Below are 15,067 nucleotides of genomic sequence, written 5' to 3' on the forward strand. Positions count from 1 at the left end.
CAAAGCCCCAGTAGATAGTTTGTATGTCATAGCTGCACATCCTTCTAGTTGCTGTATATGGGACACGGCCTCAGCATGGCTGGAGAAGCGCTGCATCGGTGCGCGCCTGGGATCCCAACCCCAGCCACCAGTAGCGGAGCGCGTGCACTTAACCGCTAAGCCACGGGGCCAGCCCTGGACATTTTTTAAACTAAATTTTTCCCGCAATGTTTTAGAATACAGTCTAAAGCCACCCACCATTTCCCCCAAATAATTCTGCCCGCTTGGCAAGCTTAGGTACAGAGCAACTCTGTTTTTTCTGCAGCTCTTGCTATTAATTTGTAATGTCAGACACATTTTTAATATTCATACTTGATAATATCAGAAAACCACTTTTTCAATGGGGTGTTTACAATGCTTTTCAGGGCTCACAGAAAATGAGGTTAATTAAAGCAAGTATAAACTTGCTAAACATTTTTTTCCCCTGTTTTGTTTTTTTAACCAATGGTATTGAGAAGTTTCAACAAGTTCTTACCTCTCGGTTGTCTGCAACAATAACCAGCTCTACGTACTTGGTCATCTTGAGGGTCTCTCTTTTATGCTGCCAAAAGTAAACACAGATTTAATTTCCTTTAATACCGCTCTGGGGCTTCCAGAACACTGTCAACATCTCTCGACCCAAGCGTTTTAACTAAGGTGAGACTCCATCCTTGCCATCACCACCACTTCCCACACCTCCGTTCCATCTAGAAGTCTACCTCCAACCCCAATAATCTCTGTAAAGCCTTCTCAGCATGAGTGACCAGTTTCCATTTCCGTTTGGGAAATCCTCAAAAAGAAATCTAACCTTTCTGCTGAAGCACTGATTGTAAGATCAGCACAAGTTCAGACCATTATTAAACACAACTCGCACATCAAGAAGCAAAAGCAAAGCTATCTCTGGAAGAGGAGCCAGTCAACGGGCCCTTCGTTTCACAGTTTCAGGCCATATGTAGCACTTTTGAAGGTCACTAGAGAAGATGAAAGAATTCAGTGTCTCATGGGTGTCCCCTTCACCTTTATGTCCAGTTTTGTGATTTGAGAAAATGGAGGATATATTTTGATCAGGAACTGCATGCCCCTTCTGGGGAAACGCTCAGTAGTCCATTCCAGGGAGCTTATTTCCTGCAGCTGATCATTTAAAAACCTAGTTAGAAGCAATGGAAGGCGGGTGGTCTGGAGAACAGGGAACAGCCAGGCTGATCTAACAGGGAACAGAGCCAGACAAGAAGGAGGCACTGGGAGGAAACACGGAAAGGAACAAAAGAAAGAGAATGGAAAGAAACAGCGTCAAGAAAGAAAAAAGACTGAAATATGCCCCGGGAAAAAAGAGATTTGGTCAGAGTGGAATAGTTAAGAAGAATATGGAAATGATACATCAAGGAGGAGGGACACGGAGAAGGCTCAGGCAGCAGAAGCATGAACTCCCTCTCACATAAAGGCAGCCTCTGAAGTGGCTTATATTTTAATCAAGTTTCAGAAAACAGTCGCACTCTTCCGTGAATTACTGGGAGAATCCCAAAGGCATTTTTAGGAGAAAAAGAGCAATTCATAGAGGGTGGTCTCAAAAAGCAAACATTAAAAACCAAAAACAAAGCCTTCTGTTTCTGCAATCAAACGCCAGTGGAGGGAACGGGGTGAGCTGGTCTTGCTCCTCTGACTGGGGCTGCTGGTTTATGAGTTAGCTACACACGCTACTGAACGCGGAAACCTCGCCTGCAAGAACCTCGCTTTCAGACAAAAGCAAAAATGACCAAGGCGTGCTTTGAATCAGCTTTCCAGTTACATAATCCTCAGGGAAACATCTTTTATAAAACAAATCCCCATCAGTCCGGGATCTTCCAAACAGATTTTTACAAGAAAAATGTTTGTATCAGAGCAGTGTTCCTCCCCGCCGCCCAGCTGTGCTGATTCATGAATTTAGGTATCCCTAAAGAAATCTGGAAACCTTATGGAGGAAGGAAAAACCAAGCACCATGAAAGGTATAATTTCTCATACTTTTACAACAAGAAAAAAAATCCAGCTTTGTAACTCTATGTTGTAGGCATGCTTTATGGTGACACATACGTCCTTATGAAGGAAAAAATGATTAGCCCCAGTGGTACCCACTGGTATACACAAAATGAGACACCTTCTGGAAGTGTGAAGATCTTGCCCCTTTTCCTTACTGAGGTGTGAAAGAAGCAGAAGTCGCTTTTTCCCCCACAACTCCGATTAACCATTAACAGATCCAGCTAATCAGACAGAAGAAAATGTAGCTCTGTAAATGAAAAAATAAATTAATCTCCCATTGAAAAACTCAGAAGGGGCCCTGGTTGTTTAGACGTTTATACCTTCCAGACTGAGAAAGGGTGAAATAAACGACCAGGGGATATTTCCAAGCGGCCTTGGTTCATCATTTAGAAAATACACAATTTCAGATAACGAAAACAAACACATGATCGCAATTTGCCTGTCTCTGCAGTTTTCAGAGGAGTCCAAATCTTCTCACGAATTCAGAGAGCTGCAAGCTCAGAGAGAAGCCTAACCACATCATAATAAAAAGCCACAGGGGAGTGGCCGGCTCATGGCTGCAAAGATGCACACTCCCATCCGCTGCACGTCCAGAGAGGCTTAAATTACCTCCACATGATTTCCACCTATCTGGCTGTCCAGTTAAAAAAAAAAAAATCACATTTAAAATTTTGGATATGCAGAGCAACAGTTGAAACTGGTTGCTTGATTGAATTTTCATTTTTTGAGTTATAAATAAAAGCCCCTCCTCAAATGGATAGGAACGTAAGCCTCTGAGAAAGGCCCAACAGTCTCTGCTCCAAGGTGGAGACGAAGGCGTTCTTGGAGTCCTGCTCAAGAGGGAACCAGTTCCTGGGCCTCTTGAAGTCATCACAGCCAAGTTCCCCGAGAATATTCCCAGCCAATATCCCTCAAACACGCTGCAACTGGAACTCTGGTACTGGACACTCAACCCAACTCAAGCTAGAAAAGCAAGTCGAGATCAGGGTTACAATGAATCCTCACTAGAACTCTTTCTTCATCTGGGCCACTCACATGTGTATCGTTCATTCATCCCACAAATATCTACTGGGAGCTCTCAATGCGCTAGGCACTGTGTTGAGTGCAGAGGATACAGCGATGGACAAGAAACCCAAGGTACTGCCCTCATGAAGCTCATGTTCTAGAAGGAGGTTGGACGAAGAGGTGACAGTAAAGAATTAACAAAAATAAAGCATAGTCTGTGAAAAGTGCAACAAAGGAAATAAACAGGGTTCTGCAATGAGGAAAAGAGGAGGGAGAGGGACTAAGTTAGCTGAGACCTGAGGGTGAGAAGCAGGTACCTGTGGACAGGGTGGCGGGAACAGTGTTTCAGGTAGATGGAATAGCACAGCAGAAGTCCTGAGTCTGGGGAGGACTTGGAGTGTCATAGCAACAGGCAGAATGGCTGTAGTCTAGTGAGTGAGGGAAGGGTGTGGATGAGATGAGGCTGAAGATGTGGGCAGGGGGCAGGGCCACGGCAAGAAGGTTGAATGGCAATCTGATAATCTAAGAGCAACGGGGAGCCCTTGAATGTGAGGTTTTTAAGTATCCCTCTGGCTGCTGGGAGGAAAACGCATTATAGGGGACAAAAGAGGCAGCCCAGAGTGCGGGTGAGAGCTGTTTGACAGTTTGGGGCAGTAAGGGTGGAGATGGGCAAACAGATTTGAGTCAGCTGTGATACAAACCAAACAACAAAAGAACCACCACCATGGAACCAGGGCCAGTGCTTCCACAGGTGGCAAGATCAGCAAAATAAATGAGTCAAAAGTTTGGTTATCTTCCTTTGAGTAAGGGAAGGTCTCTGTCGGCTCAACCGAGGCTCCAGGCCTTGACTCTAAGGCCACTTTATGAATGTTTGCAAGCTGAGCCCTGGTTTCCACCATCCTTATCCATGACTTGTGTGGGGACAAAGCACCTGATCGTATCTGCGTGGGATACGGCTTATGGGGCCTGGCTGATATATAGGCTGCAGAACTAACAAGCAAGAGAGACAATAAGCTGGATGAATGAGCTGAATCTGATGAACCGAATGTTAATGGGAACAAATGTGAAGTACTGAAATTGAGTGCAAAACACCCATGGCACGGGTGAGATCTGTTATTTATTTATCCAGAGTTTTAATCGATTCAAGACTCAAGAGGAATCCACACCTGTAGATTTGGGAGCCCCACTCACACTGATAGATGCTGAGAGCCCAGGGCCAAGGAAGCCAGAGTGGTGCAGGCTGTCATCCACTACCAAGCTTTAAGAAGGATCAAGGCAGTAAAAGAAGTTGGTTGGTCTCTTAGAGGAGCTATGCAAGTGAGGATGGTTATGTTAGAGAGAAATTAAGTACGCCTGCTATAATTAATGAGTTTTCAAATGGTTCTGGCTAGTTCCTGATATTGAACTATCATTCGGCTCTACATATATATTATCGTTACTACCACCACCACCACTACTGTGGCTTCTATTAAACCAATATGACTCGCTGTCTAGAAACCCAAAAGCAATAGCACGGGTCCAGCTCAGAATGGCTGCATTTGAGGAAACACAACAGTGCCTCCCTGATGGGCTGTCTTCTTTGTACTCAGTAGCACAAGCAAACATTGCTTTCTAGAGAAGGCCTTGACTTCTACATTTACCTCATAATTATCTGTACTAACGGAGGGCAAGAAGAGCACAGATAATCCCCAAAGAGAGGATACTTCAAATATAATTGACATTTGCCTTTGGGACGTATTATGTGATTTTTCCCAGTAGTGGATTTACCATGCCTTGGCCTTCCTTATAGCTTGCTCAAGGCCAATGTTAAAATGAGTTTGCGTTCTTGAATGCACAGCTGATGGAGAGGGAAGGAGCATGTCGCAGGAGATCTGAGCGGCAAGGACTCTTCAGGCTGGACTTACAAACCTGCAGAGGAGAGAACTGACGAGGAAGCTCTCTGACTGCGGGCTCCCTTCCAGAAGCAACTGGGGTTCTCACTAAAATCTAATGTAGAGCCTTGTAAAAATGACAAACAATAGCTCAAGCTTATATTATAGCCAGTGCATACCCCGAGTGCAGATTTATTGCTGCTGCTCTGTGAAGAAAAGCGCAAACAGCTGCAGAAAAATCTCGGCCTGCAAACCAATCTTTGCAATAGTTAACATTTAGTAGGGGCAGAAAAATGCTGGGAAAAAGCAAATCCAGTTGCTGTGCTGCATCAACAAGATGAGTTAGCTGCAGTTACATTGATTTTTGAGTATAAAATAAAGGCAGAGTAAGCAAGGCAGGTAAGCGGCATATAACTTGAATACGTCCCTTTCATATCTACATAGGTGCTGCCCCAAACCAGCTTGTATATAATTCCAATTCCCAAGTCTTCCACTTATTTGCAAATAATTTTTTGTATCGTTTTCACTATATAGATGTCCTTTAAGTCAAGGGCATTTCTCTTCCATAAAAACAATCACAACTATTTCTAGAGAGAAATATTGAGAACAGAGTTGAACTGTGTCGGATGCCTTCCCTTTTCAATTTAAAGGTTCATTTACCCTTCAATATGTCTCATTAACAAAACAACATTGTTATTCAGGTTTTCCCCGTTTCTCTCCCAGTCAAAATGACTGGAAATTACTGTGCCAATCATGGTGCTAGAGAGCTGTAAGCCTAGTTAAAGAATTAAAATAGGACTGGGAAGTACAAACCGGGCTTGTACTTCTAAATGAAATAGCAAACGTATTTGAGCATCATTTAAACTGTCAGGTTATAAATCTCATAATGTGGGGGACACGTATTCAACAAGGCACTCAAAGCAAAGCAACTCGAAAACAAAACGCAAATGTCCCTTCATTTATGATGAAGGGCTACAGCTCGACCCGTCTCATCCGAGGTCTGGAGTCAAAGGAAGAGTGTTTCAAGAGTAAAATAAACACGCCCCGGGACCACAAAGGCTGGTCTTGATGATTCCAGCTCTTAAATCTGTCCCTCTGAGATGGGCGGGGGACAAAGGCACACTGAAAACTCTCTTGAGCTGCTGGTGGTGGCGGGGGGCTCTTCAAGCTGCTCCCTGGGATTCAGATTCACTCTCCTCTACTGAGTGTCAACGTCAAGGTGAGCCACAGTCTCTGATGGGCTGTTTGTCCCCTCCGGTGTGATGGGGAAGAAGAGGATAAAGAGGTTCTGAGCGCCTGCCATTGAAAATCTTGGGAGCATGTTAACAGAGGAAGTTAAGGTCATACAGGCAGAACTCCAAGAGGGAAAGAATGAACGTAAAGTTAAAACGAAGAGTCCTGAAACAGATCAGTTAAGAGCAGGTGAGGGGACCAGACACTATCCACAGGTATGGGGGAAATTTTAAGGATGGGAAGAAATTGTTTAGGATCACGCTCACTATCTGAATTTAGAAAAATGATTAGCAATGAACAAAGAGGAACTGTATCTGTGAAATGGAATGTTAAGCAGTGTATCACTCAAAGTCAGGAAAGACAACGCGTGTTAAGTGGAACCCTGATCATGTCCCTAGACTGTCAAATGTAAGCACAAGCGACATATCTATGAATTCTTGATTCCTTGTCAACAGAGGAACAGGAAAGCCAGAGATGAAGAATCAGGAAATTGTTGGTTGTATGTATTTAAATTCAGGGCCTCCAGCCAAACGTAGGGAATGGCTGCCCTTACTCCTTTTTAGCAGGGTTCTGCTGTGGCCTACGGAGCCCACATGATACTGGATGTGAAAGGGTCAGGCAGCCATTTGGGGGGAGGTTTCATGGTGTTGTACCATGCCGTGCTGGGGCACCGAGTTTCTGTCCACTTGGCGGAGAGGGAGATGCACAGCCCAGACTCCATTAGGCAACTACTGTTTCCAGTTCTGGAGAAGAAGGGAAGACCTTTGACGAGCAGAACACAGAGCAATGGGACAGTCCCAGGAGGTAAGTAGGACAGGCATCTGCAGCATGGACTGGGGAAGCAACACCCCATAGAAACACACTGTGTGGACACACTCAATGCACCTCTGCACAGGCATGTGGGCAAAGGCTGGGAACATTCTGCAAATCATAATGAAGACCCTAATTGTAAAACAGACCTGCGAATGAAGAAACCTCCATTATTGCCTTTCTCCTCCCGTAGAAGGAGAGCTGCCTGAGAGCGGGTGAGGGTCTATTCTCGTCTTGTTTACCATGGTGGGGCGCACCCTGGGCCTAGGCCCACAGTACGCTCTCACTGAGGATATAATCAATGGTGAGTCTGTCGACCTCTGAGCCCAACTTCACCCAGCACAGTTTAATGAGTCTGAGGCCAACACTTGCAATACAATGATGGAAGTTTCAATACTGGACTACGCTCTGCCCACACGGTACTGACCACCTCCAGATCAACTGGGTGATTCCACCCCGAGACACAACATCCAGACGGTAAAATTTCTCCAGATGTCCTAGGACTGGGTGTCCCTAGCTGGAGCCCCCGCTCCCCAAAACCACAACATTGGGTTTCCCTCCTACCCTTCTTGTCTGCCTCTGGGAGGGTGGTGGGAGCCTGATATCTGCAGCGGGGCCCGACGTGTTGTGGTGTGATGATCCACATGATCCCCAGACGCCCGTCAGGGTCTCCACTGGGACGAGCTGGTATCTATTGGTTGCATTTTTCATTGGTTCTAAGATGTAGGTTTTATTTTCAAACGTAATAAGTCCCCTGTTGAAAAAGAAATAAGAAAAAATATATAATTTTTAAGGGTAGCTTCTTGTTTATGGCTGAGACCCAGCTCTTAAGGAGACAGACAATGAAGAGAGAAATACCATTTTATTTATATTCTCAGGTTTTAATTAGAAAGGACATTTCTGTGTCATATGTTTGCATTGATTCATTTTGCAGATCTTTTAAAAAGTCTGAGAAATTTTTTGTTTCAAATATTTTATGGTAAAGAATAGACTGCATTTAGTCTTTATTTTTTTAAACTTCTCAAAGATATATTGCTGGGAAGAAGAGTTGAGAGAAAAGATGTTTCATCTGTTTAGAAAATAACTATATCTGAATTAGCAGACATGATTCAGAAGGGAAATCTTTTTTAAAGGAAAATTCTTACACCTGAATGATTCATTCTGATCAACTATATTTCCTAAATATTTGAAAGGATTCCGATATAAGGTTGAGTATAAACTTACATGCTTTTTTTTTTTTTTTGTATTTTACTTATTTAATTTGTGGGAGATGTGTGAGTAAAGGAACCAATGTAAGTGCACAGAGCATTAGAACTGCTCCTTGAGGGCAGAGGTCTGCCAGGGGTCCATCTGGGCTAAAGGTGGACACTCTTTACGGGAGCGAAGAACACGACTGAGAGAAGCCTGAGAAGATGGCCTTTGGAGTCTGGCCATCTGGTTTAAGTTCTGGCTCTGCCACTTACTAGCTGTGTGACCCCGACCTCTTTGAGCCTTGGTTTCTTCACCTGGGCAAGGAGATAATAACATCCACTTCTCAGGGCTGCTGTGTCAACTAGTTGATACTTTTAGCCCAGCAGAGGTCCCAAGTCAGTGCCTGAATGGTAGTGGCCCTCTTTGTGAATGACAGGGCAGATCCATGGATCAGGCTTCTGTTAACATGTTATTCCAAAGACTGACAATTTCAGGACAGTTTTATGCTTTGCTAACACATCTGCACATACACTGGCCCTTCGTCCTCCCCGACGTGAAATACAGCATCAAGATAAGTATACTTCTGGAAATGACAATAACTAAACAAGAACCTTTGGTGCTAACATTTAGTTTTGGGAATAAAAGTATAAATTCTTTTAAAAAATGGACTCATTTGCTAAACATTCTAACTTGCAGAGACGGAAGGTGGCATTAGGCCATGGACCACAACACGTGTCTGACCTTCTGGGGCAGGACAGAGCTGAGGCTTTGTCCCGCTTCCTGGAAATGAGCAATGTCAGCTTCCTTCAAGTGAGAGGGAACATCAGCCTGCAGGATGGTTTTCGTTTCTTTCTTTTCCAATGTAGGACAATAAAGTACTTTAATTTAAAAGGCTCTTCCTGATGTTGAAAGAAGGATTTTCTTTAGAGAAATGGCAATTTGGGTAATATTAAACTGGCAGCTCTAAGATTTTCCACGCATCTAGCAACTTCCATTATTTAGCAAAGTGACCACAAGCTCACCATTATAGAAATGCATAAAATTTCCATGCAAAAGTCAGCTAATTGTAACCAGAAACTTCTAACACAGTGACTCTTAACCTTTTTTGAGACATGAACCTCCTTATACTCTCCCCAGAATAATTCACATATACATATATCTGCAATATTTTGCAGATAATTTCAGGAGATTCAGGACTATGGATGAAATCCATGGGCTCCAGATTTATGGCGTTAGTTCTAACACACAATTTATACTTCATCAACCCAAGGATTTGAGTATACCTTAATCCTTAAGAAATAGCTGAAAAAGTTGGGTGCTACGTGAGTTTCCTTCAGATAATATGAGCTTGTTTCCAAAGGAGGGACCCTATAAGGTGTTCTGATGCTATTCATTGCTGCTCATTATTTGTCCAGTCATTCACTCATCCTATGCTTATTGATGGCCCATTTATAGGTGATTACTTAGACATTCTTAAATTTTAAAAGAATGACAGTATTTCAATACTCAAATAGTATGGAAGGAAGAGGTCTGAATTAGTCAAATATTTATTTTGAACACAAGTGGTGGGCAAATTCACACTAATAAATTCATTATTATTCAGCTGGTTTACTAGGCCAGTCTTGCTTTAGGAAGCGTCATAGGCAGTGGCAGAAACAGAGAGCTCACACCCAGGACGCCTGCATGCTAATCGAGAAAACAGACCCGAGACACATGGGACAATCTGAAACTGTTGGAGAGCTAAGCTGTGTGTTACCAACACTTATAACACTTAACTGTTCAGAAACAGGGGGAGCCAACAGGATTGGAGTAACTGAAGAATTTTTGGCTATTTTTAAATCACACAGATTAAAAATCATTATATATAGCTGTTCTCTTATGTTCCTTGCCCCCCACCACTCCCAACTAGTGTCTCCGTGTGTCTCCAGGTAGATCACACAGACATGACTTTGGTCATCAACTCTGTGAGGTGGCTTGTCTCTCCTTCCTTGAACAGTTCTTTATAAAATAAAACTTAGATTTCCAAGTTTAGGATGTGTAATAGGGAATTTTGGTTTATTAAAGTTGATTTGAAAAAGCCTAAATTAAGAAAGAGAACTTTTAAAAAAGGAGGAAAGTAGAAAATGAACACACTTGAAGGGAAAATATAGGTTTGCTAGAAAACTGACTTTCCTGCCCTAAAAAGAGAATGACACCAACATTTCATTTTGTACTGCAACATTTTCTATTTTGCGTTGGATTTAAGTAAGTTGAATACTTACAGTAAACATGTCACCAAGTTCTAATCCTGAGAAGCAAATTACCGAAAAAGTTTTTCTAGTTAATGGAAAATTTCTAGAAATTGTTACTCAGTCATAAAATTGTTCTCATATCTCCTTTTATCTTTTAAGTCATCCAAAGGCCAGATGTTGAGAAACCGGGGTGAAGGCTTTCCCTTTGCTCCAAACAACTGGCAGCCTATAATACAGCTTAATTAAATAATTGCTTTGGACTGTCTTGGGTATAATTAATCGTTTAGCTCTAGAGATTGCTGGAAACCACAGTAGACACAAAATTCAAGGATTCAGGGTTTCTGAGACACAAAATTTCGATGTTCTCACAGCCCTTACTGGCCCTGAGCTAGATAAGTGAATGTAATTTAAGTTGAATGTCATAGATACTTAGTTGTAAACTTCGAATTGGAAGTATCTCAGAGTATGGAATTTAAATCCAGCAGACTTTGAAAGTGAGAGTCTTTTTCCCTTGGTGGAGTAGGGGAGAAAGGTTAGAAGACAGTATCCAATGTTTGGGAAAGATGAAGACTGTGGGTATCTTCTCTCTGGGGAGATTAGGAGAATTGGGAGGATACTGGATTGGCCATCATGGGGAGGGTGAGGCCAAGTTCTCGGGCAGTGAGCTGGGCATGGTCAATGGAGGGAGCAGAAGAGAGACGGGTGGTTGGGGGTGATGAGGACCATCTTTTATGGCGCTCTGCCTGGGACCCAGGCTCTGGGCTGTGCCGGTTACATTTATCACCCATCGGATCTCCACACAGCAGCAGCTCTGGTCATTATCCCCACTGTCAAGGGCATGCAGGTGGCTTGAGGCAGAGCTGGGATCCAACCTGGACCACGTGTCTAAGCCGTGGGCTTTTCCACCCCCACGCTCTCCTGCCTCCCTCCACCGCTGTTTTGAGAGCGATGTGGGGCCTGGAACAGAGACGAGAGTGATGGAGGCAGAAGTTGAAAGGAAAGGGACCAGAGAAACGGAGCTGCTGCTCTGAAAATAGGCAGCCTGAGTTAAATTTTAAAATCTTGTTGTTTTTCCTTCAATGGAAATGAAGAGGAATCTATTAAAATTTTAAATTGATTTTGTTAGCTTTCAAAGTGAAAACTCAAGAGACCTATATTTCCTCAAGATAAGTTTTTGTCCTTCTTAAAATTCAGTTTTTAATCTCTGAAGCAGTGGTGCGTCAGGCAATAATGCACCTTAATGTTGTTCCCATTATGATTTTTCTCACTACTCCAGGGCAAGCAGGATAGTGGCACATGGATTTTGACTACCTGTAATAAGATAATGATTAGAATATATGAATTATCCCGGCTAGTTCTGTGTTCAATTGCTAATTGAATTTTCTTGGGAAAAGGCTTTTGGTTTCAACATCATATTGCCAATCATAAGTTAGAAGTGCAGTTGGCATGAAATTTAATTTCAAGGTTTTTTTTGGAGGAGCTCATGGGTAAAAGTTATATCCCACCTAATATATGTTTGATACACAGTGATGGCAGCAATCTTAGTGAACACATAAGCACTGCAGGATTTATTTTCAATGGGTCATTGCCACGTGAACTACTCGTGCACAATCAAAACAAATATTCATTATCCCCTACCATGTGCAAAGTACTGGGCCAGCTCCCATAAAACACGCAGAGACATCTCATACATGGTTCCTGTTTCAAATGTAATTCATAACCAGGTTTGGGAGGCATGACAAAAGAGGCAAAACATTAAACTATTATAAAAGATTTTAAGAATAGTTATTACTGGCGTATCGATAATAATAATAGCTACGATTTATGAAGAGACCACTCTGAGCCAGGCTCCTTTTAAAAATAACAGCTTTTTTGAGAAATGATTCACATACCATTAAGTTCACTCTTTTAAAGCACGCAATTCAATGTTTTTTAGTATTTTCACTGAGTTGTGCAAACATCACCACTATCTAATTCCAGAACACTTTCATCACTCTCAAAACAAACCCTGTACCCATGAGCAGTCACGCCTTACCCTCCCCTGTCCCCACGAGCCAGGCTCTCGAATTCCCTATTTTCTCTAATATTTACAGCAATTCTGTAAAGCAGGTATCAGGAGCCCCTTTTACTATTAGGAAGCCAATGATAAGAGCCCAAGGTCACTGTAGTGGTTTGAAGAGTGTCCCCAAAAAGATATGTCCAAGTTCTAACCCCCAATACTTGTGAATGTGACCCTTGGAGAGTCTTTGCAGATGTGATTTTGTTAAGGACCTCAAGATAAGATTACCCTGGATTTAGGGTGGGCCCTAAATTCAATGACATGTGTCCTTATAAGAGACAGAAAAAGGAGAAGCAGAGACACACAGGGAGGGGGCCACGTGAAGATCGAGGCAGAAACTGGAGGGATGCATCTACAAACCAAGAAATGCCATGGAGTGCCAGGAGCCACCAGGAAAGTGGCATGGAAAGGATCCTCACTCAGAGCCTCCAGAAGGAACCAACCCTGCTGACACCTTGATTTCAGACTTCTGGAGTCCAGAACTGTGAGAGAATGAATTTCTGTTGCTTTAAGCCACTCAGTGTGTGGTTGCTCGTTATGGCAGCCCTAGGAGACTAACAGAGTCACACAGCTGGTCAGCGGCAGAGCCAGGATTCCCCAGATGGACCTGGCTCCCGGGCCTTTTCCTTTGTCCTTGGCCACACCTGATGGTCAGCCCCCTCTCCCCAGTCACCAAGGACTCACGCTAGGGAAGGAACATCTGACTTCCGAATGGAAAATACTGCCCACAGGATGGGTGGTCAGCCCAGCATGGACAGAGGAAGAGTTGATAAATGGCCCATCTGGAACAGGGGACCTTGAAGGGAGTTTTGGAGGATGGGGAGGACTTGGAGACAAGAGGAGCATGGGGGCCAGGTGAGCAGCCTCAAAGGAACAAGAGTACAGGCGAGGAAAGGTCAGAGAGTGCTCAGACACACCATGGGCATGTGAAGACACGTGCAGATGGACAGTGAAGCTGCAGAAGGTAGGGGGATGGGACTGGGGGCAGGAAATGGCAGGTGAGGCTCTAGGGCTCCGTCCACTGTCCACTGCCTCCGTCTTTTACCTTGGCTTTAGGCCTCCGGCTGCATTTGTGGCCTCATCGCTCATTCATCTACATACTCTTCATACAGAACAACATACTGCCTTTTTTCAAACAATCTGTTTTTTTGAGGAAGATTGGACCTGAGCTAACATCTGTTGCCAATCTTCCTCCTTTTTTCCTTTTTTCTCCCCAAAGCCCCAGTAGACAGTTGTATGTCATAGTTGTACATCCTTCTAGTTGCTGTATGTGGGATGCCGCCTCAGCGTGGCTTGATGTGCGGTGCGCTGGTCCGCGCCCAGGATCCCAACCGGCGAACCCCCAGCCACCGAAGCAGAGCACGCAAACCTAACCACCACGCCACCAGGCAGGCCCCCATATTGCCTTTTACACACTTCACATTCCCAGTTACCAGGACTTTGCTCTGGCTGTTCCTTCTCTCCTCTGCCTATCCCCACCTCCACCCCAGCGGGCCTCTATCAAATCCACCTGGTCCCTGTATTGTAACCGTTGGTGGCCACCCCCCTGGCCTTTGCTCTAGGGCCAGGGCTGAGTTCTCTTCCTCTGTGTCCCACCTAAAGGTCTTTCACTGCTCCTGCGGCGCCCTCAGTTGGAACGACCTTCTAGGTTGATGTGTAACCTTTGAGGTCCTGGTTAGCCAACCCTTCCTTCAAGATTCTGTACCATTCAGGGCTCTTCTGCTGAGTTTCTCGTGTGGTTTTGTGTACATTTACTTCACAGCACTTACAACACTGTATTTTAAAACGATGTCCAGCTGCTTTACACAACCAGGGAGTATTTTCCTTATTTTTTTTTGTCTTCCCGGTCCCCGCACTGAGACTGGCATGATCAGTACGTGAGTAGGTGATCAATGCACATCTGTGGGAATACTGTTGAACAATCGTGTGAGTGAATGAGAGGCTTTGACGTGTCGGCCATTAGGAGCCATGTGATTTTGAGTGCAGAGGGGTAGCAGGACTTATGTTATGATCGAGCAGAATTTTTGAAACACTACCTTCTGGAATGTGCAAGATGGCTGTGAAAGGAAGGGTGGAGGCAGGAAGCATGGGTGGGAGGCAATTTAGAAATCTTGGAGTGAGGGTTGACCCAGGGTGGTGTTGGGGAAATGTGAAAGAAAAGATGGATGAAAGAGATGCTGTTAAGGGGGAGTGTGCAGGGCTCGGTGCAGGAGGGAGGTTATCAAAGACCCCCAGGGGCCAAGCTTATGAGCCTGAGATGGGCTGGACCTTTAACGGAAAAGAATTCAGGAGGGCAGCCAGTCTGGGGACCCACCCAGAGGAGTTTGGATCTGGACATTTCAAGGTTTGAGTGAGGGGAGCTGGGGGAGAACTGAGACTTGACCTTGAGTGTCCTTCAGGGTGGAGACCAGACAGCCTTGGACATGGTGCAGATGGGCTGCGAACCCAGCAGTGGCTCCCGCTGATGTTTACACAGGATGACCGAATAAACATCTCCACGGGAGGGAGGAAGGGAGAGGACAGCAGTGCAGAACCCTAGCCAGAGATGGTGTGGCCAGAGGGGTGAAGGGGAGCCAGTGTAGGCAAGCCGGATAGAGGCTGAGGGAGCAGAGGGTCACAGTGCAGAGGTCAAGGT

At 44.4% G+C, this 15,067-nt stretch overlaps 1 protein-coding gene across 1 annotated transcript in view; it reads right to left on the reverse strand.

Moving 5' to 3' along the window:
- ADAM12 (ADAM metallopeptidase domain 12) overlaps positions 1 to 15,067 on the reverse strand; it is a 176,503-nt gene that overhangs the window by 93,446 nt on the left and 67,990 nt on the right. Inside the window, exons 5-6 of the mRNA XM_087433022.1 lie at positions 7,516 to 7,705; positions 515 to 580 (exon numbers count right to left, since the gene is read on the reverse strand). Coding sequence (XP_087289148.1) covers positions 515 to 580; positions 7,516 to 7,705 — 256 coding nt within the window. The remainder of the gene's footprint in view (positions 1 to 514; positions 581 to 7,515; positions 7,706 to 15,067) is intronic.

This window comes from Ceratotherium simum, chromosome 6, assembly GCF_057802395.1.
Source record: "Ceratotherium simum simum isolate JZ-2026a chromosome 6, ASM5780239v1, whole genome shotgun sequence".
NCBI classification, from domain to species: domain Eukaryota; kingdom Metazoa; phylum Chordata; class Mammalia; order Perissodactyla; family Rhinocerotidae; genus Ceratotherium; species Ceratotherium simum.